Genomic DNA, 24938 nt, shown 5'->3' with positions numbered 1-24938 from the left:
CATTCATTTTCTACCGCTTATCCTCACAAGGGTCGTGGGAGATGCTGGAGCCTATCCCGGCTGTCTTCAGGCGAGGGTACACCCTGGACTGGTGGCCAGCCAATCACAGGGCACATATAGACAAACAACCATTCACACTCACATTCATACCTATGGACAATTTGGAGTCGCTAATTAACCTAGCATGTTTTTTTTGGAATGTGGGAGGAAACCTTAGAAAACCCACGCATGCAAACTCCACACAGAGATGGCCGAGGGTGGAATTGAACTCCGGTTTTCGAACTGTGAGGTCTGCGCGCTAACCACACGACCACCGTGCAGCCTGGCAAAAAATCATTAATTCATTCATTTTCTACCGCTTATCCTCACAAGGGTCGTGGGAGATGATGGAGCCTATCCCGGCTGTCTTCAGGCGAGGGTACACCCTGGACTGGTGGCCAGCCAATCACAGGGCACATATAGACAAACAACCATTCACACTCACATTCATACCTATGGACAATTTGGAGTCGCTAATTAACCTAGCATGTTTTTGGAATGTGGGAGGAAACCTTAGAAAACCCACGCATGCAAACTCCACAAAGAGATGGCCGAGGGTGGAATTGAACTCCGGTTTTCGAACTGTGAGGTCTGCGCGCTAACCACACGACCACCGTGCAGCCTGGCAAAAAAATCATTAATTAATTCATTTTCTACCGCTTATCCTCACGAGGGTCGTGGGAGATGCTGGAGCCTATCCCAGCTGTCTTCTTTAGGCAAGAGGCGGGGTACACCCTGGACTGGTGTCCAGCCAATCACAGGGCACATATAGACAAACAACCATTCACACTCACATTCATACCTATGGACAATTTGGAGTCGCTAATTAACCTAGCATGTTTTTGGAATGTGGGTGGAAACCGGAATACCCGGAGAAAACCCACACATGCACCGGGTGAGAACATGCAAACTCCACACAAAGATGGCCGAAAGTGGAATTGAACCCGGGTCTCCTAGCTGTGAGGTCTTTGCGCTAACCACTCGACCACCGTGCAGCCCGGAAATGGAAGTACTAATGATCATAATGTACGTGTCTGTTTCAAGTCTGTGTCTGTTTGTTTTATGGTTTAAAATGTAGTAGTAGTAGTAGTATATGATACAGTATGTAGCCATTTCTATACAAATACTGTATATCGTAGGCCACATTATTTTCATTTCGGTTTTTAATGTAGAACCAAAATTGCATATCTATTTGGTTTCCCTGACTCACAAAACAGCAGTCCGGTATTGAGCCTTTTTGATCCCGTCAAGCCCACTGCACCCCCCCCACGGCTATGCTTGACAACGTGTTTAACAAGCTACATAGGGCTTTGCGGTATCACACAACTTTGTGTCCATTCACATAACAACACACTGTGTGTTTAAAAAGGTGATAAACTATGCTAGGCTACGGTTATGATCAGCAGAGACTCTTAAACTACTTCTGTTACGTGTTTTGGTACTTCCTGTACGTCCCCGCTGCTACTGCATGCATGCAGTACTTTACTGTCCTCGTTCCTTAACGGCCATATTGTCCATAAACTGCTCCTGGCCGGCTGATAAATGTGCCAGTTAAAGTTTTTTGCATCGTGGTCAGTGTGAAAATCACAACTGGTTTGTGTGTCAGAGTGCGGCTTGTAATTTTGGGTGGCGCGGTGTTTGCTTTTGTGGTCATGGAGGGAAAACAGGCGATGCGCTTGCATGCCTGTTCTGGCTCCCTATGTGTGTGTGTGTGTGTGTGTGTGCGTGTGAATTCCTTCTCACTGCAGTCCACATAGTTGACTCCATTAGGTGCACCTAGTTATTAGGGAACTTCCTGTTTCATGGAGAATGACATCAGTTGTTGGACAGAATATTTTATTTTAATAAGTATAAAAACTGGATTGGCAATTGGTAATATTAGAGTCCGCTACAACATCCACAAGTACACCAACGTTAGCGTTAACGACAGCGTGTTGACAATGATGGTGAGCCAGAACTCAAACCTCAATACTCCGTAGTCCAAGTATTGGTTTCAAAATCCGTTCCCCCATCCATACATCCATACATCCATCCATACATACATACATACATACATACATACATACATACATACATACATCCATACATCCATCCATACATACATACATACATACATACATACATACATACATCCATACATACATACATACATACATACATTCCCCCATCCACCCATTCATCCATCTATCCATTAATCCATCCATTCACCCATCCATTCCCCCATCCACCCATCCATCCGTCCATTCATCCATCCATTCATCCATCCATCTATTCTCCCATCCATCCATCCTTCTACCCATCCATCCATTCATCCATCAATCTATTCTCCAATCCATCCATCCATCAACCCATCCATTCCCCATCCACCCTTCTTCTACCCATTCATTCATCCATCCATCCACCTATTCATCCATCCATCCATCTATTCCCCCATCCATCCATCCATTCCCCCATCCACCCATCTGTCCACCCATTCATCCATCCATCCATTAATCCATCCATCCATTCCCCCGTCCACCCATCCGTCCACCCATTCATCCATCCATCCATTAATCCATCCATCCATTCCCCCGTCCACCCATCCGTCCACCCATTCCCCCATCCATCCATTAATCCATCCATCCACCCATTCATCCATCCATCCATCCACCCACCCATCCATTCCCCCATCCATCCACCCATCCATCCATCCATTAATCCACCCATCCATCCATCCATTAATCCACCCATCCGTCCACCCATTCATCCATCCATCCATTCCCCCATCCACCCATCCATCCATCCATTAATCCACCCATCCATTCCCCCATCCACCCATCCGTCCACCCATTCATCCATCCATCCATTCCCCCATCCACCCATCCGTCCACCCATTCATCCATCCATCCATCCACCCACCCATCCATTCCCCCATCCATCCATCCATCCATTAATCCATCCATCCATTCCCCCATCCACCCATCCGTCCACCCATTCATCCATCCATCCACCCATTCATCCATCCATCCATTAATCCATTCATCCATCCACCCACCCATCCATTCCCCCATCCACCCACCCATCCATTCCCCCATCCACCCACCCATCCATTCCCCCATCCATCCATCCACCCATCCATTCCCCTATCCATCCATCATCCATCCATTCCCCTATCCATCCACCTATTCATCCATCCATCCATAAATCCATCTATTCCCCCATCCATCTGTCATCCATCCATCCACCCATCCATCTGTCATCCATCCATCCACCCATCCATTCCCCCATCCATCCATCCACCCATCCATCCGTCATCCATCCATCCATCCATCCATCCATCCACAGTATCCCTAGGGAGGCGTCCTAGAAACCTCTTGTCCAGATTCCGGAGCTACTTCATCTTGCTCCTCTCAATAAGGAGGAGCAGCGGTTCTCTGTCCCAGATGACAGAGCTTCTCCTCTTATCTCTCAGGGAGAACCCAGCCACCCGATGGAGAAAAGTCATTTTGGCTGCCTTTACCCATGAGCATGTCCTTTTGGTCCCTACCCAAACCTCGTAGGAACTTAGATCGACTGGCATATTTTGGCATGATTTTATTTTGGTGTGTGTAATAACGTTGCATAACCGCATACACAACTACTATGTTTTTTGGTCGATATTTGACTTTCAACCGCATGTGGTCCAACAGTCAGACAGCTGGGATAGGCTTCAGCCACAATTCAGCCACATCGGTCCAAGTGTAGCGTTGTTAATAAAGGTATGCTTTTTAGACTGACAGCCCACCGTCATTGACGGGCACTGGCACCAGCGAACCAGGGTCCCCGTGTTCACCCCAACAGGAGAACGCTCTGCAGGTTTGATACCTCGGCTCGCTGCCGTGTAACGTTTTGCCACATTGGCGTGCAACCTCCACGCCGTCATCTTCCCAACGGGCGAGAAAGGAAGCATAATTCCTGTAGCTTTTTTTTTTTTTTTTTTTTTTTTTTTTTTTATGTCTCTACGCACCGTGACGCTCACTCACGTGCACAATTATACCCGTGCGAGGACTCACACATTACCAGCGGCTATGACCTGATTGCGAACCTTAGATACGCACCGCTATGCATTCACTCCATCACGGTGTGGGATGACATGTGACAGGTACTGTAACGTTTTTTTTTTTTTTTTTGTTTACCCAAGCATCACACAAAGACAAAGCACGTAATTAGCATGTCGCGCACGAGAGACAGGCTTGACAGGCCGGACATTATCAGTCCCAAGGTGAACTAGTTTATCTGCTCCTCCGGTGACACTCGCTACTTAGGAAGGTGGACGCCATCGTGCATTTAACACGCCTCCGACTATGTGATTATGTTAATTTACTTCAGGTTGTTCATCGTGGAGATGGCCTGAAGAAATGTGGGCTTTTAACACTGCAGTGACACACTAACGTTTGATTTTTATTATTGTCCGGGAATATTAGGATCATAGCAACACAATGTGACGAACAAATCTTTGTATTATGTGATATTTTGCAACATAACATAAGGGTCAGCCCTTATTGATGTTAGCAACACTGCTAGCAGGACAAACATAAGAAAAGTGGTCTTTTTGCCAGTAGAAAAATAGAAAAAATAAAAATACCTGTTGCAAGAGATAAAAAAAATCACTTAAATCTGTTGTTTGTCTGCTACCAGATTTAATATCTAATATTTAATGTTTAATATTTAATGTTTAATGTTCAATATTTAATGTTCAATATTTAATGTCCAATATTTAATATTTAATATTTAATATTTAATATTTAATATTTAATATTTAATATTTAATATTTAATATTAACAACAATAATAATAATAATTCATTCATTCATTTTCTACCGCTTTTCCTCACAAAGGTCGTAATAATAATAATAATAATAATAATAATAATAATTAATAATAATAATAAATAATAATAATATAATTATATTCATTCATTCATTTTCAACCGCTTTTCCTCACGAGGGTCGTAATAATAACAATATTAATTATTATTATTATTATTATTATTATTATTATTATTATTATTATATTCATTCATTCATTCATTTTCTACCGCTTTTCCTCACGAGGGTCGTAATAATAATAATAATAATATGAATAATATTAATAATAATAATAATAATTCATTCATTCATTTTCTACCGCTTTTCCTCACGAGGGTCGTAATAATAATAATAATATGAATAATATTAATAATAATAATAATAATTCATTCATTCATTTTCTACCGCTTTTCCTCACGAGGGTCGTAATAATAATAATAATAATAATAATAATAATAATAGTAATTATATTCATTCATTCATTCATTCATTCATTTTCTACCGCTTTTCCTCATGAGGGTCGTAATAATAATAATAATAATAATAATAATAATAATAATAATTCATTCATTCATTTTTTACCACTTTTCCTCACGAAGGTCGTAATAATAATAATAATAATAATAATAATAATAATAATTCATTTTCTACCGGGTTTCCTCGCAAAGGTCGTAATAAGAATAATAGTAATAATAATAATAATAGTAATAATTCATTCATTTTCTACCGCTTTTCCTCACGAGGGTGGTAATAATAATAATAATAATAATAACATACATTTTATTTGTATTTTTTAAGGACGGGGGTAATGTGTGGAGGTGAGGAGGCGAGCGGCTGAGTTGTGAATATATTGTAGTTTCTTGAGGGTTGTACCATAAAGAATACTACCATGATGAACTCACAGTTTTTGGGCCGAGTCGTCTGGTGAAAAATGAGCGACGGCCGCTTTCATATCCGTGCTGCATCATCACACCGACCGACCACACACGTGAATTATTAATATCATCTCCAAATCCAAGGTAAATAGCACGGGGGAATATAAACAGGGTTTGTTCCGGGGGGGGGGGGGGGGGTCTTACATGTAATATCTATTCATGAAGAAGGTAAAGAAGCACTGATTAGGGATGTGTGCTCTTGCTACCATGAGGGCTTATTGAGCTTGTCGTGTGTATATGCGGCCCGGATCTTTTTGTGGAGTCAGGAATATGCGGCATTCCCAATTCCCGATGTATATGCGGACTAAAGGCCATCGCCGCAAGTGGTCTAGAAAGCGGGCCGATGAATAAGAAGAGGGTTAAATGACGCCTCCACGTTAATTAACTATGCCATTTCAGAGTCAATCTTACCCGCATTTTAATGAATTACCCTCTTCTACCCCCCCCCCCCCCATGCCCCCCCATGCCCCCCCAATCCCCATCCTCGCCAGTGCCACCTACAGACAGAACTTGATAGATTGTTATTCCTCCAGTCCAATGAAAGTGCACCGCAGCAGGCGGGCAGGCACACCTCATTTGCCGTGGGCCCCCCCCCCCCCCCCCCTCTGGGAGTCGCATCTCCATGTCGCCTGCAAGGCAGCCGCCCGCCGCCCCGCCGAGCTCATTAGCATATTCATAATGCCACCAGGTATCGATTAGAAGTAGCACACCTGTGCCGCTGTTCTTCTTCTTCTTCTTCTTCTTCTCCGCTCGCTTCATGTGGCGAGAAAGAGAAGCGAGAGAACGTCCAATTTGTAACGGAGTTAATTATTGTAATCAAGACGTCTTACATTTGTTTTGGTCCAGTTGAAGCTCAAATGGATCGTCTGTGTTGGAAAGGCCAAGGTGGAGTCTTCTTCCAAAACCCTGGTCTCAAAGATGCTGCCGACATATTTTGACATGAAGGGAATTTGGCTTCGTAATTATTTCATCCATTTCCTCCCACATTCCAAAAACATGCTAGGTTAATTAGCGACTCCAAATTGTCCATAGGTATGAATGTGAGTGTGAATGGTTGTTTGTCTATATGTGCCCTGTGATTGGCTGGCCACCAGTCCGGGGTGTACCCCGCCTTTCGCCCGAAGACAGCTGGGATAGGCTCCAGCACCTCCGGTAAAAGCGGTAGAAAATGAATGAATAATAATAATAATAATAATAATAATGATAATAATAATAATGATAATAATAATAATAATAATGATAATAATAATAATGATAATGATAATAATAATAATAATGATACATTTTATTTGTATAGCAAAAAAATAATTAAAATTAGAGTTGAGTAAAACAGAGTAAACGATCCATTAAAATACAATATCCAAACATTCATTCAGAGCTAAAACAAGGCTAAATAATAATAATAATAATAATAATAATAATAATAATAATATCGGATATAATAATAATAATAATATTTATTTATTATTATTATTATTATTGTTATAATATTCAAGAATAGCAACAATAATAATAATATTGTTATTATTATTATTACTATTGTTACTATAAAATAAACTCTTGCAGATAATAATAATAATTTATTATTATTAGTAGTAGTAGTAGTAGTAGTAGTAGTGAATATTATAATGATTATTATTATATAATATAATCATCATCATCATATTATTATTATTATTGTTGTTACTATAAAATAATTATAATAACTAATAATTTTTAGTAGTAGTATTGAATATTGTAATGATTATATAATATATAATAATAATTATTATTATATTCAATAATAGCAATAATAATATTATTATTCACTATAATAATAATAATAATTATTATTATTATTATTATTATTATTATTATAAAATAAATTTTATTTGTATAGCGAAACAATAAATACAATTAGAGTTAAGTAAAACAGAGTAAACGATGCATTAAAATACAAACATTCATTCGGAGCTAAAACAAGGCTAAAAGTGGGGCGGGGAGGGGCGGGGCCATATTTTGTGGTCCCCGATTGACATGAAGGGACTTTGTGTTCGTAATGATTTCATGATACCTCCTGGTATGCTTCTGGCTGGTATAGGACGACTGCATCGTCCAGTAAAGTGTCTCCACTCAGGTCCATCACGAGTCTTTATGGAAAACATCATTCCATAAAATGACTGTTAGCCAAAGTCGTACACAATGTGAGTCTGCACGGCCCATTAGCGGAGTTGATGAGCCATGCTCAGGCCCCAATCGTGTCCAAGTGCCCGTCCCTCTCCCCCCCCCGCCCCCCCCCCCCTGTAAGAGGAGTTTTTATGTCGCAGCGTCTTGCACATGTTTCCTCTCCGGGATGGGATGGGTGTGTGTGATGGAGTGTGGAAGTGATGAATGAGACGCGCGGCTGACAGATGAGGAGTCACTCCTCCAGCCATCATCTCAACGTGAGCCCCCGGAAGAACAATGGATAACTAGAATGTCCGACGCTGACACGCACCCACATTGCAGCGTGTTTGCATAATCCGCAATGAGTACTTACATCCATCATTTGTGCTGTTTTGGGAGGGGGACCGCAAGCCCACTGTACGCTACGCTGTTATACGTATGTCTATGATGACATGTTGGCACAGGGCTGGAAATAACACACGTTTCTTCTTCCTGGGGTCCCCAAGCACCGGGCCACGGCCTGGTACCGGTCCATGAGCGGGGATGAGTTGGGCCGATCCTTTGGCTGCCTTGCTGGGGTTGTCCAGTGCCTTGTGGGGGGGGAAGGGGGGGCTTGTGTTTTTGAAGTAGGGCCTCAAAAACAGCGGAGCGCTCTTGTACTGTAAGAGAGAATCTTTGTTTTTTGTAGTAGGTCCTCAAAAACAGTGGAGTGCTCCTGTCATATGTAGGATCTTTGACTTTTTTTGGACTTATAAACAACACAGTGCTCCTTGTTTATTAAAAAATAAAAATAAAAAAAAATAAAAATAAAAAAAATAAAAATTAAAAAAATTTTTTTTAAAAAAAGTTAAAAAATTAAAAAATTTAAAAAATTTAAAAAATTAAAAATAAAAATAGGTTAACGTGCAGACCTCACAGCTAGGAGACCTGAGTTCAATCCGCATGTGGCCCCTGGGCCATATTTTGCCCACCCCTGATCTGGACTAACGTTTTGCTTGAAGGCAACAAAGCACTCTTGTCATAAAGAATCTTTGAGTAGTATTTTCGCATTACGTCTTAAACAGCAAATCACTCCTGTCAAATAGAAGATCTTTGGCTTGTCAGAGCTCCTCTATATAACAGGAGCACTGTTGTTTTTTTTTCAGGGGGGTTCTTAACAACAGCAGATCTAGAGGATCTTTGTCTTGGATTTTTTCGCATTATATCCGTAAAGACAGACATGTGCTCCTGTCATGTACAGGATCTTTGTCTTGGATTTTTTTTTGCAGTATATTCTTAAAGACAGACATGTGCTCCTGTCATATAGAGGATCTTTGTCTTTGATTTTTTTGCAGTATATCCTTAGAGAGAGACATGTGCTCCTGTCATATAGAGGATCTTTGTCTTGGATTTTTTTGCAGTATATTCTTAAAGACAGACATGTGCTCCTGTCATATAGAGGATCTTTGACTTGGATTTTTTTTGCAGTATATTCTTAAAGACAGACATGTGCTCCTGTCATATAGAGGATCTTTGTCTTTGATTTTTTTGCAGTATATCCTTAAAGAGAGACATATGCTCCTGTCATATAGAGGATCTTTTACTTGGATTTTTTTTGCATTATATTCTTAGAGAGACATGTGCTCCTGTCATATAGAGGATCTTTGTCTTTGATTTTTTTGCAGTATATCCTTAAAGAGAGACATGTGCTCCTGTCATATAAAGGATCTTTTACTTGGATTTTTTGCATTATATTCTTAGAGAGACATGTGCTCCTGTCATATAGAGGATCTTTGTCTTGGATTTTTTTTTGCAGTATATCCGTAAAGACAGACATGTGCTCCTGTCATATAGAGGATCTTTGTCTTTGATTTTTTTGCAGTATATCTTTAAAGAGAGACATGTGCTCCTGTCATATAAAGGATCTTTTACTTGGATTTTTTTGCATTATATTCTTAGAGAGACATGTGCTCCTGTCATATAGAGGATCTTTGTCTTGGATTTTTTCGCAGTATAGTCTTAAAGAGAGACATGTGCTCCTGTCATATAGAGGATCTTTTACTTGGATTTTTTTTGCATTATATTCTTAGAGAGACATGTGCTCCTGTCATATAGAGGATCTTTGTCTTGGATTTTTTTTGCAGTATATTCTTAAAGACAGACATGTGCTCCTGTCATATAGAGGATCTTTGTCTTGGATTTTTTTTGCAGTATATTCTTAAAGACAAACATGTGCTCCTGTCATATAGAGGATCTTTGTCTTGGATTTTTTTTTGCAGTATATTCTTAAAGACAGACATGTGCTCCTGTCATATAGAGGATCTTTGTCTTGGATTTTTTTTGCAGTTCATTCTTAAAGAGAGACATGTGCTCCTGTCATATAGAGGATCTTTTACTTGGATTGTTTGCATTATATTCTTAGAGAGACATGTGCTCCTGTCATATAGAGGATCTTTGACTTGGATTATTTTTGCACTATATTCTTAAAGACAGACGTGTGCTTCTGTCATATAGAGGATCTTTGTCTTGGATTTTTTTGTAGTATATCCTTAAAGACAGACATGTGCTCCTGTCATATAGAGGATCTTTGTCTTGGATTTTTTTTGCAGTTCATTCTTAAAGAGAGACATGTGCTCCTGTCATATAGAGGATCTTTTACTTGGATTGTTTGCATTATATTCTTAGAGAGACATGTGCTCCTGTCATATAGAGGATCTTTGACTTGGATTATTTTTGCACTATATTCTTAAAGACAGACGTGTGCTTCTGTCATATAGAGGATCTTTGTCTTGGATTTTTTTGTAGTATATCCTTAAAGACAGACATGTGCTCCTGTCATATAGAGGATCTCTGTCTTGGATTTTTTTTTTTTGCAGTTTATTCTTAAAGACAGGCATGTGCCCCTGTCATATAGAGGATCTTTGTCTGGGTTTTTTTTTTTTTTGCAGTATATCCTTAAAGACGGACATATGCTCCTGTCATATAGAGGATCTTTGCCTACCATTAACTCTTCTGACATTATGATGCCGTTCATTTGAATTTATTCCATTGGAAATTGTTCCATGTGATGATAGTTTGTCTTTATTTCCTTCTCAGGTGTCCTTTGCTCACCAACAATGTCTCGTGTGGAGTTCAGCCTTGGTAAGTGTTATTCTTTCTTATTCCCACTCAAGTAATGAAACACGCCTTGACCCTTTGTACCGCTAAACAAAATTAGCGGATCTGGTCTTGATAATTAAAGCACAAAGTCTGTAAAGCAAGTGCAAAGAAAGGCCCGGAGAGAACTGTTGACACAATGATGAGAGGCTGTCTCGGAACCTTTTTTTGTGTGTGCTTTTTCCGAAATAGCCTCATTCATTTTTCATTCTGTCAAGAAGTTGGGAGTTCTATTTGCTGACTTTCACATGCTTTTCCCAAAGTAAAAAAAGAAAAAGCCGAAATGCCGCTTGTGGGAAAATGGTTGCATTCCGGATATTTTCACATCAAAACAATTGTTCCGAAAAAAAAATGGCTACCTTAAATGCCCCAATTAAGGCGTCAATTCAGTTAACAGCCGAGTGTCTTATCGTCCTCAGGTGTGGGGTCTAACAAAAACATGCACAGCTTCGGCTGTAGGCAACCTCCTGATGATGCTTTTTTTTTTATTTCTACCTTACCGTTATTACAACATCGGTTCTGCTGCTGAGCAATATACTGTATGTACTTGCTATACAATATAAACGAGCATATAATCAAAGACAGCTACATTTTCTCATGCACTCTATATTATGAACTCTATGTATTATGTAAAAATAATAACATGAAAATGGCAAAGAGTGCAGAAACATGCAAATACTGTATATACACAGTATTTTTGGAGTAGATCAGGTATTACCAAAGTGTGGGCCGCGGCCCACTGGTGGGCCGTGGTGGTACTGCAGGTGGACCATGAGAGGTCATTAAAAATATGATTCATTTGTGCAAATATAATTTCATTTTATTTTAATTGTAAAATAAATATATAAATAAATATATAAAAATTATATATCTATATGAATATATATTTTAGGAACCTTATATAGTTTATGATTCTCTGGTCACCATGCTGGGTCATTAATGGAGGAGCATGTGGTGGCGGGAAAAATGGAGCCCAGTTGAGAAAAAAATACAATTAAAATTACGATTATGATTAAAATTATGATTACAATTATGATTAAAATTTAAAATATGATTAAAATTAAAATTATGATTAAAATTATGATTAAAGTTAAGATTAAAATTATGATCAAAATATGATTAAAATTAAAATGATTAAAATTTATTATTTTTAATGTTAAATTTTATTAATATTATATAATATATAAAATTAAATATTTTTAATTTTAAATACAATTTTAAATTAAAATGTTTACATTTTAATTAAAAAATAATAAAAATATTTACTATGTACTTCTGCCTATGTACTTTGGGAAGTTTGGGAACCCCTGGAGTAAATGAAAGCGGAGGAACAAACACGGCTTATTTCAATAGTGCCCAAACTCCTTTGACTGCCAGTCTTACTCACGGTGCAACAAAACTAAGACACGACACATTCACAGCAACTTAACACATCACATACAGTATATCAACTAGTACTGCTACACGGGTTATAAAGAACGGCTAAGCAGTAGAGCATGTAGCATGTAGCTTAAACTCTTCTCTACAAGTGCCCGTAAGGCATGCTGGGTAGTCTAGCGGCAACAACATCATGAGCTATGAACAATAAAATTGGAGAGTATGCTACCGTCCCTTTTTGTTTACTTCCTTAAGAAACTCCTCAACATATTTTGCAATCATGCAAAAATGGGAGAGAGTACCACAAGCTACCCAGCATACCTTGCGGCAGAACTATATGAGTTATGGGTATTTTTTGTAGACATTTATTTTCATGCATGATGGTTGATTTTATTTTTATTTTTTTAAGGGGATTAAGACACGATGCGGCCCGCGGGCTGCAGTTTGCCCACCGCTGGCCAATGTAAATGTGCTGACATGTCAAACAGAAAGAGTCTCTGTCACCGTTGGGACTCTTCTGCTGCAAACAATAAAATCCTTCTTCCTTCCTCCTTCCTCCGTGTCTCTCAACGGTCTTCCCTCCTCGTTTCCCCTCTGTCACCCTCGCTTATTTCCTCTTCCTGTCGCCCCGGCCCAGCTAGCCCCGTAATAGCGCTGACCTCACGGGGTCACTCCGAGTGTCATATCCCAGTCAAGAAAAGCCAGTGCTGGCCACGCATGGTTGCTCAGCCAAGTCCCATTGCGGTGACTGGTCTTTAAGTACAGCAGGGCAGGAACGTTACCCCCCCCCCTCACCCTCTCTTAGACCCTCTGGCTTGCCCCCTTTCAGCTGAATGATGGCCATAGTTAGTGAGCGATTGCAAATGTACATCTCCTTAACAAACATCATCTTTTATACCACACTAATTTATGTGTCAAAATGCCCCCCCCAAAAATACTATATTATAATAATAATAATAATAATATTATTAGTCGTATTTATCGTAATTATCACTGTAATTACTTTTGCTTCTTAATTTCTACAATTACAATTTTGATGTAAAGTGCAAATCGGGGCCGTTTACAATAAAAAAAACTAACGTATAAAACATGTCACAATCAATCCAATTTATAGATTAAAAAATAGTAACATTTATTAATTATAATGCATATGGAAATGACATAATACTCCCTCCTCCCAGAAAAGCCTATGATAAAAAATATATTACTTTTTGTATATGAGAAATTATTTTTCCCATATTGTTGTTACTTTTTATTACTTTTATTATTATTTTTCCATGTATTGAGCAGGGGGCTACACAGCGGTCGAGTGGTTAGCACGCAGCGAGGAGACCAGGGTTCAATTCCACCCTCTGCCATCTTTGTGTGGAGTTTGCATGTTCTCCCCGTGCATGCGTGGGTTTTCTCCGCCGTTTTCTTCCTCCCACATTCCAAAAACATGCTAGGTTAATTAGCGACTCCAAATTGTCCATAGGTATGAATGTGAGTGTGAATGGTTGTTTGTCTATATGTGCCCTGTGATTGGCTGGCCACCAGTCCAGGGTGTTGTACCCTGCCTGTCTCGCCTGAAGACAGCTGGGATAGGCTCCAGCACCCCTGCAACCCTCATGAGAAAAAGCGGTAGAAAATAAATAAAAATAAAAATAAAAATAAAAATAAAAATAAAAATAAAAATAAAAATAAAAATAAAAATGTATGGATAACGGCTCTCACTGTGGTTTGCTGGAGTCCCAAAGCTTTAGAAACTTGAACGCAGCTGTGATAAAACACAGTAATGTTTTAACAGGGAAGGCAAGGACTTTTTCACACCATTGTGTGTGTTTTTTTAGTAATAAAAATAATTAAAATTAAAATTAAAATTAAAATTAAAATTAAAATTTTAAAAATTAAAAAAATTAAATAAAATGAAGTCAAAACCAAAAAAAAACTTAAACTGCATTATGGAAAGCAGGAAGTGAACAAATGTAACAGTTACTGATTGTAAAAGTACCAGATGGACAGTAGGATTTAATAAGCTTTGCTTCTTCCTACTCCTTTTGGACATGTGGAACTGTGAACTGATTATGTGATGCATTCAATTGTAATCTGATGCATGTTCAAATGAAATAAAACCATAACCATTCTAGCGATTCTAGTCACACGCGGTTGGTTAAAACTATTCCAGTGGTGACCTAAGACTTGACTTGACATTGTACATGGAGTTGCCACGTCAATAACGCCGACCTTGCAGCAGCAACCTATAATCCACGTTCTCGCTTTGACTTTCCCCTGAAAGCAGACTCCCCATTCTATACAACATAATTCCATGTTTCTCCAACGTATCGGCGCATGCGGCCAAACAAGGCTGGGGTGTTCCGTGTTAGCATTCAGAGCGAGCGACCACATCAAACTGTACACAAGATATTTACAACGCAGGGCAGAGTAGCAATATATGCTACACGCAGAAAAGATTTAAACACAGAGAAAAAAAAAAAAAATCACGTCTCTCATTAGTGAGGAAACCTCAAGCAAACATGTGGGCTGCTTTTTGCTGGTGGATTCCTGGGTCGCAACCAGACAAAAAAGTCCACCGACTGAGAGCGCCTCTAACAAGCATCACTGTCCACACATCATTATATTTATACTTTAAATACACCGACACCCGCTTATGTGGGGAAACTCATCAAGCCCCGGTCCGTCGCATTCTTTTTATGACTAAAAACTGCCTGCTTCGGTCGATGTTGACACACATAACCGTCCGCTTTTGTCGACATAAAATATGAAAAAAAATCTGTCCGTTGGAAGTTTGATAATGGTAATGGTTTTATTTCATTTGAACATGCATCAGATGACAATTGAATGCATCACATAATCAGTTCACAGTTCCACATGTCCAAAAGGAGTAGGAAGAAGCAAAGCTTATTAAATCCTACCGCTCCATCTGGTACTTCAATCAATAACAATCAATCAGTAACATTTGTTCACTTCCTGCTTTCCTAATATAATTTAAGTTTTTTTAAAATGTTTTTGGTTTTAACTTTTTATTTTTATTTTTATTTTTATTTTTATTTTTATTTTTATTTTTATTTTTATTTTTATTTTTATTTTTATTTTTATTTTTATTTTTATTTTTATTTTTATTTTTATTTTTATTTTTATTTTTATTTTTAGGTGGAGACATTAGCAAAGCCAGGCTACCAGAGTTAATACCAGCTCAATTAGTAACTGTTACATTTGTTCACTTCCTGCTTTCCTAATATAATTTTTTTATTTTATTTTATTAAGTTTTATTTTTTCTTACATTTTTTTACTTTTGTTTTTTTATTTTATTTAATTTATTATTATTATTATTGTTTTTTCACGTATCGAAGTACTAGGTGATATGAGCATCCAATGACATAATGTGTACCATAGTAAGTGTCAATATAGTGATATATATAGCACATCATGACTGGTTCAAGACTCTTCATCCTTCTGGTACTTTTACAATCAGTAACTGTTACATTTGTTCACTTCCTGCTTTCCTAAAATATTTTTTTTTATTTTTGTTTTATTTTTTTCATTTTATTTTATTAATTTAAATGTTTTAATTTAATTAAATATGATTTTTGAAATTTAAATTAATTTGAATTTTTAAGTTTTTCATTTTTTTTGACTGGTTCAAGACTCTTCATCCTTGTATCCTTGTCAATGGAGTTCAACTTGTTAAGAAGCAAAGCTTATTAAATCCTACCCCTCCATCTGGTACTTTTACAATCAGTAACTGTTACATTTGTTCACTTCCTGCTTTCCTAATATAATTTTTTTATTTTTTGTTATATTTTTTTCAATTTTATTTTATTAATTCAAATGTTTTATTTTAATTTAATTTGATTTTTTATTTAATTTAATTTTAATTTTTTCATTTTTTTTGACTGGTTCAAGACTCTTCATTCTTGTATCCTTGTTAATGGAGTTCAACTTGTTAAGAAGCAAAGCTTATTAAATCCTACCCCTCCATCTGGTACTTTTACAATCAGTAACTGTTACATTTGTTTTCCTAATATAATTTTTTATTTTCAATTTTATTTGTTTATTTTATTGATTTTTTTATTTAATTTTTAAATTTAATTTAATTTATTTTTTTATCATGACTGGTTCAAGACTCTTCATCCTTGTATTTAGCAAACATCAACTGCTTGTATTGTTTCTTGAATTGGCTCATCGTTGTGCATTGTTTGAGGTCCTTACTCAATCCATTCCATAGTTTGATTCCACATACTGAAATGCTATGGCTAGCATAACGTAGTCCTAGCATAGAAGTGTTCGAAAAGGAAAGCACGTTGAGGGCCGACTGTGTACTTTTATATGTGCTGTTTTTAAATATATGTGCTATTTTTAAATATAGCTCTACGGGTAGACTATAGCAGCTAACATATGACAACACATCAGAGAGTCTTGGTTGGTAAACTTCACACCTCCCACGCATCTGATAGCGTGGAACCCTTTCATGTTGACGCCCCGCCGGCTGGCTGACTCACGGCGACATAAGCGGTTGTCGACATAACCGAAAGAGAAATAAGTCATTGTTTGAGCATTTACTTTTGCCAGTTGACATAAGGGGAAAGGGCGATAAAGGATTTGAGATGTTTTTCCTCAGGGCTGCACGGTGGTTGAGTGGTTAGGCCTCACAGCTAGGTGACCCGAGTTCAATTCCACCCTCGGCTATCTCTGTGTGGAGTTTGCGTGTTCTCCATGTTTTTTCTAAAAACATGCTAGGTTAATTAGCGACTCCAAATTGTCCATAGGTATGAATGTGAGTGTGAATGGTTGTTTGTCTATATGTGCCCTGTGATTGGCTGGCCACCAGTCCAGGGCTTTTCCAGGAAGTGTTTTTCGATTTTGTTTTTGTTGTTGATTGTCACCCTCCTCCTCCTCCATGTGTAGCTTGCAAGGACCTGGTGGCCTCGGGCCGAGACGGGAAGCCCAGTGCGGTGGTCCAGGTGTCTGTGGTGGACCCTCACAAGCATCAGCTGGTTTCTAGCGTCTGCACGGAGATAGTAGAGGTAAGGAAACCTCACTTTGGGGTCCCTGTGATCCTGCTTGTGGATATGACGTTCCGTTAAATGGAAAGAAATGACTTGGTAGGACAGATGGCGACAATGTCAGTCGAGACAACAGAGGTTCTATATAGTCAGATTAGTGCTGTCCTACCTAGTAGTTAAGTCTGACAAGACAAAACAACTTTAGTGTGCTGTCCGATGTGGTCAGACTAGAGTATCCTATCTTGTCACTTTATCTGTTAATGGTCAATGACTTGGTAGGACAGGTGGCGACAGTGTCAGTTGAGACAACAGACATTCTATGTAGTCTGATTGGAGCTGTCCTACCTAGTAGTTAAGTATGACAAGACAAAACAACTCTAGTGTGCTGTCCTATTTGGTCAGACTACAGTATCCTGTCTTGTCACTTTATCTGTTAATGGTCAATGACTTGGTAGGACAGATGGCGACAGTGTCAGTTGAGACAACACATGTTCTACATAGTCTGATTGGAGCTGTTCTACCTAGTAGCAAAGTCTGACGAGACAAAACAACTCTAGTGTGCTGTCCTATGTGGTCAGACTAGAGTATCCTATCTAGTCACTTTATCTGTTAATGGTCAATGACTTGGTAGGACAGGTGGCGACAGTGTCAGTTGAGACAACAGACGTTCTATGTAGTCTGATTAGAGCTGTCCCACCTAGTATCAAAGTCTGATGAAACAAAACAACTCCAGTGTGCTGTCCTATCTGGTCAGACTAGAGTATCCTATCTAGTCACTTTATCAGTTAATGGTGAATGACTTGGTAGGACAGATGGCGACAGTGTCAGTTGAGACAACAGACGTTCGATATAGTCTGATTAGAGCTGTTCTACCTAGTAGCAAAGTCTGACGAGACAAAACAACTCTATTGTGCTGTCCTATGTGGTCAGACTAGTGTATCCTATCTAGTCACTTTATCAGTTAATGGTGAATGACTTGGTAGGACAGATGGCGACAGTGTCAGTTGAGACAACATATGTTTTCTGTAGTCTGATTAGAGCTGTCCTACCTAGTAGCTACTTCTGACAAGACAAAACAACACTAGTCTGCTGTCCTATCTGGTCAGACACAACAGATGTTCTCAATAGTCTGATTAGAGCGGTCCTACCTAGTAGCGAAGTCTGACGAGACAAAACAACTCTAGATTGCTGTCCTATTTGGTCAGACTAGAGTATCCTTTCTAGTGACTTTATCAGTTACTGCTCAATGACTTGGTAGGACAGATGACGACAGTGTCAGTTGAGACAACATATGTTCTATATAGTCTGATTAGAGCCGTCCTACCTAGTATCAAAGTCTGATGAAACAAAACAACTCCAGTGTGCTGTCCTACCTGGTCAGACTACAGTATCCTATCTTGTCACTTTATCTGTTAATGCTCAATGACTTGGTGGGACAGATGGCGACAGCGTCAGTTGAGACAACAGACGTTTGATATAGTCTGATTAGAGCTGTCCTACCTAGTATCAAAGTCTGACGAAACAAAACAACTCAAGTGTGCTGTCCTATTTGGTCAGACTATCCTATCTAGTCACTTTATCAGTTACTGTTCAATGACTTGGTAGGACAGATGGCGACAGTGTCAGTTGAGACAACAGACGTTCGATATAGTCTGATTAGAGCTGTCCTACCTAGTAGCTACTTCTGACGAGACAAAAAAACACTAGTCTGCTGTCCTATCTGGTCAGACACAACAGATGTTCTCAATAGTCTGATTAGAGCGGTCCTACCTAGTAGCGAAGTCTGACGAGACAAAACAACTCTAGATTGCTGTCCTATTTGGTCAGACTAGAATATCCTATCTTGTCACTTTATCAGTTACTGCTCAATGACTTGGTAGGACAGATGACGACAGTGTCAGTTGAGACAACATATGTTCTATATAGTCTGATTAGAGCCGTCCTACCTAGTATCAAAGTCTGATGAAACAAAAGAACTCCAGTGTGCTGTCCTATGTGGTCAGACTAGTGTATCCTATCTAGTCACTTTATCAGTTGGGTGTCTTTTCCCGCAAAAGTAAATGTATTTATTTTGAGAGGAATTTGCTGACGTTCCCTGTCCTCGTTCACCTTTTTTTTTTTTTTAAAACACTCCCCTTTTTTTTTTTACAAGGGTCTTGACAGTGCTATCGCTACGACAACGGCACGCAAGCGGCAACAGCTGCCTTGCTCTTGAACACCCCCCCCCCTCCCAAACCCCCAAACACACACACACACACTTACTCTTACACACGTGCACTCGCATTTTTTGTAGAATGGGGTGGAAAAAAAAAACTCCTACAGTGGAATTATTTTCCCGCTAATCCTGGAAAACAAGCGTCTCATTCAAAGCCAGAAGTCAGAAGTCCCGCCACAGAGATGGATGGCGTTATGCGCGTGTGTGTGTGTGTGTGTGTGTGTGTGTCCATATAAGCGTGTGTGCCGCTGGAAAAGACAGGATGTGGTAGGACACCGAGTGCTTGCTCAGCCAGCTCCGCAGACTCAAAACTCTCAGCCGTGCCGGAGTTGTGGGATTTCATGGCTGCGAGCGCGAGTTTTGTGATTTGGAGTCGGGATCTGACATTATGGACTGTTTTGGACCATGCAAACACAGGGTAGGTTGATTTGCCGACTGCAAGGGTTCGAGCGCACTCATTGTGTCTTTTTATTAGCCTACGTTGTGTAATAGCGTTGCGTTCTCAAACCAACGCTCTTCTCTTTCATTCCTTGTAAACACGACTAGTCTGAGCGTGCCCAGTACTGCCGTCACTGTCGCTCTGCTTTGGATGGCGTCTTGTTTAACCTCAAGACATAGTTGCTAGTTTATTGTGTATTTGTACTTTTTAAAAGTTACATTTTATACGTAAGTAGGTTGTTTACTCCGTTTCTGGGTAGGAAATACTAATACTATATACTAATGCACAGGGTAAGCAGTTTTATCGCAATGTTGTATTACGATAGCGTTCTATGTTGTACCATTCTAGTTTGACGCACTTCAGTTCATTGTTCCTTTTTACTTTTTACTGGAATCAAGTTTACTTTTAGGGCTGCACGGTGGATGAGTGGTTAGCACGCAGACCTCACAGCTAGAAGACCGGGGTTCAATTCCTCCCTCGGCCATGTGTGGTTTTTCTCCGGTTTCCTCCCACATTCCAAAAACATGCTAGGTTAATTGGCGACTCTAAATTGTTCATAGGTATAAATGTGAGTGTGAATGGTTGTTTGTCTTTATGTGTCCTGTGATTGGCTGGCCACCAGTCCAGGGTGTACCCTGTCTCTCGCCTGAAGACAAACTGGGATAGGCTCCAGCACCCTTCACAAACCCTCGTGAGGATAAGCGGTAGAAAATGAATGAATGAATGAACTTTACTTTTAGGGCTGCACGGCGGTTGAGTGGTTAGCGCACAGACCTCACAGCTAGGAGACCGGAGTTCAATTCCACCCCCTGGCCATGCGTGGGTTTTCTCCGGGTACTCCGGTTTCCTCCCACATTCCAAAAAACATGCTAGGTTAATTAGCGACTGAATGTATTTTCCTATGAAAACATCACGAAGCTATCGAACATGAGGCTTTATTAACGTGTGTGGCCATCAGGGAAAGTGTGTGTGTGTGTGTGTGTTCCTGTCCCTGACGTTCCCAGTATGTCAGCTCTCAACAGCTGCCATCGGCGCGCATGAAAGCTGCACCCGTACGAGTGCATGGCTGTATGATTTGAAGCTTTCATTGAGAAGATCAGTGATGGCGTGTAACAGGTGCTACACACGCGTGACGCTCCTCCTCTTCGCCGTTCATCACATGACTGGAACACGATAGCCTTTAATCACCTCACATTTGGACATCAATGCCCTGTTGTTGGAACGGACATCTGTTTTAAGTAGTCCAAACGCTGAGTCCTGTTCAGGAATCAAACTTCATTCATGAACTTCGTTCATTTTCTACCGCTTATCCTCATGAGGGAGATGATCCCTCATTCTGTGCAAAAATGTTAGGCAATTACCCCTCCATCTGGTACTTTTACAATCAGTAACTGTTACATTTGTTCACTTCCTGCTTTCCTAATATAATTTAAGTTTAAAAAAAATATTTTTTTTAGTTTTATTTATTAATATTATTTTATTTTTTTTGTCAGGTACCAAAGTAGGAGGTATAATTTGAGTTTTTTATTTTTATTTTTGTATTTCTTTAATAAATTTTAATTATAATTTAATGCAAAAAAATTAATTGTTTGCGTTAATGTAAAAATGTAATATAAAAAATTTATTTAAAAAATATAATTTTAAAATTTGAAATTAATGAAAAAATAAAAATAAAAAACTTAAATTATACTAGGAAAGCAGGAAGTGAACAAATGTAGCAATTACTGATTGTAAAAGTACCAGATGGAGGGGTAGGATTTAATAAGCTTTGCTTCTTCCTACTCCTTTTGGACATGTGGAACTGGGAACTGTGGAACTCCACACAGAGATGGCAGAGGGCGGGAAATCGAACTCTGTTTCGAGTTTGGGTTCCCGCCATGCAACCACATTTTATTATTAAGGGTGAAAAAAATGTGCAGTCTTGACGTGATGCCTACATTTCTTTCTTTCTTTCTTTCCTCTCACTGTGGTTTGCTGGAGTCCCAAAGCTTTAGAAACTTGAACGCAGGTGTGATAAAAACACAGTGATGTTTTAACAGGGAGGGCAAGGACTTTTTCCACACCATTGTGTGCGTGTTTTTTTCGTCATAATAAAAATAAAAATAAAAATAAAAATAAAAATAAAAATAAAAATAAAAATAAAAATAAAAATAAAAATATGCACAATGTTATTCGTTATCTGTTTTTTTAGTCAAAATAATAAAAATAAAAATAAAAATAAAAATAAAAATAAAAATAAAAATAAAAATAAAAATAAAAATAAAAATAAAAATAAAAATAAAAATATGCACAATGTTATTCGTTATCTGTTTTTTTAGTCAAAATAATAAAAATAAAAATACAAATAAAAATAAAAATATGCACAATGTTATTCGTTATGTTTTTTAGTCAAAATAAAAAAAATAAAAATAAAAATAAAAATAAAAATAAAAATAAAAATAAAAATAAAAATAAAAATATGCACAATGTTATTCGTTATGTTTTTTAGTCAAAATAAAAAAATAAAAATAAAAATAAAAATAAAAATAAAAATAAAAATAAAAATAAAAATAAAAATAAAAATAAAAATAAAAATAAAAATAAAAATACAATGTTAAGCTATTGACATCAGGTCAAGCACGGCCCAGTGAGTCTTGTACAGTATATATGTGTGTGTTTGTTTGTGTGTGTAATCATCACTGCCATTGAAGCAAACAAACACACACCCTCTGAAATGGCCCAAATTGGCCACTCTGCCAAGGTTTGTGACCTTAAATGGCCAAAATCTGTGTGTGTGTGTGTGTGTGTGTGTGTGTGTCGGTGTTTGTGTCAGTGTGTGTCAATGCAGACGGGCTTAGCACTTGAGCTCATCTCAGCTCATCAGAAGAACCACACACAGCAGAGGCTGCCAAACATGCTGGTAAGCTTCAATGAGACCTATTCAGTGTGCCAGCCTGTGTGTGTGTGTGTGTGTCTGTGTCTGTGTGTGTGTGTGTTTACCTGCACATGTGTACAATGTGTCTTTTTTACTGCTGTACAGTACTAGCGTGTACCGTGATTTAGTAGCAATTAGTAGCATTAGCAACATGCAAATGTGCGTTTTTGTGTGTTTGTTTCTACTGTAATTGTGCCTCTTTGAGTACTTCACTGTCCACTGTCTAAGAATGTTAGGCTCACATTTGCTGGGGTGATAAAGTGATAATATTGTATAATATTGTTAAGCAAAGGTGATAATACAGGTTTAAAGTCATATTTTTATGACGTAATGTTGGGATCATTCATTCATACATTCATTTTTTTACCGCTTATCCTCACGAGGGTACTTCGGTACGTGCCAAAAAATTAAATTAAATTAAATTAAATTAAATTAAATTAAATTAAATTAAATTAAATTAAATTAAATTAAATTAAATTAAATTAAATTAAATTAAATTATTCATTCATTCATTCATTCATTCATTCATTCATTCATTTTCTACCGCTTGTCATTAAATTAAATTAAATTAGATTACATTAAATTACATTACATTACATTGCATTACATTGCATTACATTGCAGTACATTGCAGTAGATTACAGTACATTACAGTACATTACAGTACATTACATTTATTAAATTACAGTACATTACATTACATTACATTACATTACATTAGGAAGGCAGGAAGTGAACAAATGTAACAGTTACTGATTGTAAAAGTACCAGATGGAGTAGGATAGGATTTAATAAGCTTTGCTTCTTCCTACTCCTTTTGGACACGTGGAACTGTGAACTGATTATGGGATGCATTCAATTGTAATCTGATGCATGTTCAAATGAAATAAAACCATTACCATTACCATTACCATGGCACCTGGGGAACATCATATGGGGCGATACTGATTAATTAAATACATTTTAATAAACATTAATAAAACAGAGCTTGCATCGGATTTTACCGATACCCACAAACGCATCACGATGAGTCTACAGTGTTCTACCAATGAGAAAAGAAGACTTAGTCAGCATGTAAAAAGTCTAGTGGCTTTTGGTTTTGTTGATTATGCCATTAAATCTCGTCACTAATGACTGGATGCAAATGTTTGAACATCTCTCATCACTGCATCCTGGGGGGGGGGGATTATAGGAATAAATGGAAATGTCGACATAAATGTCAAACTGTACCGCCGCCGCTGCCGCTGCTGCTGCTGCTGAAATACGATGTCAAACTCTTGAACAGCTTCCAAATGTTTCCGCTCGTCAAAGTCGAGCATCATGAAAGCTTGTTTTTGCTTATTCTACCTACTCTTTTATTGACCCTGCAAAATCACAACTTTTTGGGCCATTTTTTTTTTAACATTTATGGGCATGACCAGACTTTTATTATTGGGCTTGTGTGCCACTCAGTCTGAGTGGGAATCATTAGCATGTTCCAGCTTGTCCTCAAATGCTCCCAAAGGGCCGCCAAGGCTGGAGACGCCCAGAGGAGGAAGAGGAAGCCTTCAGTGTAAACACAAAGTGCTTTGAATTAGTCAAATAGGCCCTAAGTGGCTGTAAACAAGCCTCAAATCACTGAAAAAGCCCCTTGACTTCCCACTTCACAATTTATTTCCGGTACAGATGTGGCGACACGTGTGGAGAATTGTGTTGTCTTGCACACACACACACACACACACACAAAAGACTACAAATCAAAGTTGCAAGCTAATGCTATCTGTAGTCCAATAATTGGACTCCATAGGAATCAATGGAAACAGAAATAATCCATTATCTAGCATACAAAGAGGCTAACCATTGTTGATTATTTGTTGATTATGTATTTTCCGGACTATAAGTCGCACTTTTTTTCATAGGTTGGCTGTTCC

The 24938-nt window shown here is 38.4% G+C and overlaps 1 protein-coding gene across 5 annotated transcripts in view; it reads left to right on the top strand.

Moving 5' to 3' along the window:
* Positions 1-24938, top strand: part of inpp4b (inositol polyphosphate-4-phosphatase type II B) — a 144101-nt gene that overhangs the window by 1047 nt on the left and 118116 nt on the right. For 3 of the 5 annotated variants that reach the window (XR_009131712.2, XM_058082851.2, XM_058082838.2), the window contains exons 2-3: positions 11021-11065; positions 17363-17481. Coding sequence is in view for 4 of the 5 variants with exons in the window: in XM_058082851.2 (XP_057938834.2) it covers positions 11021-11065; positions 17363-17481 (164 nt within the window). In the remaining variant the exon portion in view is untranslated. Of the gene's footprint in view, positions 1-11020; positions 11066-17362; positions 17482-19955; positions 20094-22668; positions 23014-24938 lie in introns of those variants that run through there. The other 2 variants (XM_058082860.2, XM_058082845.2) reach the window with 2 other exon arrangements.

Source organism: Doryrhamphus excisus, linkage group LG9, assembly GCF_037039965.1.
Source record: "Doryrhamphus excisus strain RoL-2023G ecotype Guam linkage group LG9, RoL_Dexc_Guam_v1.1, whole genome shotgun sequence".
Taxonomy (NCBI): domain Eukaryota; kingdom Metazoa; phylum Chordata; class Actinopteri; order Syngnathiformes; family Syngnathidae; genus Doryrhamphus; species Doryrhamphus excisus.
This window is presented reverse-complemented; position numbering and strand designations above follow the sequence as displayed.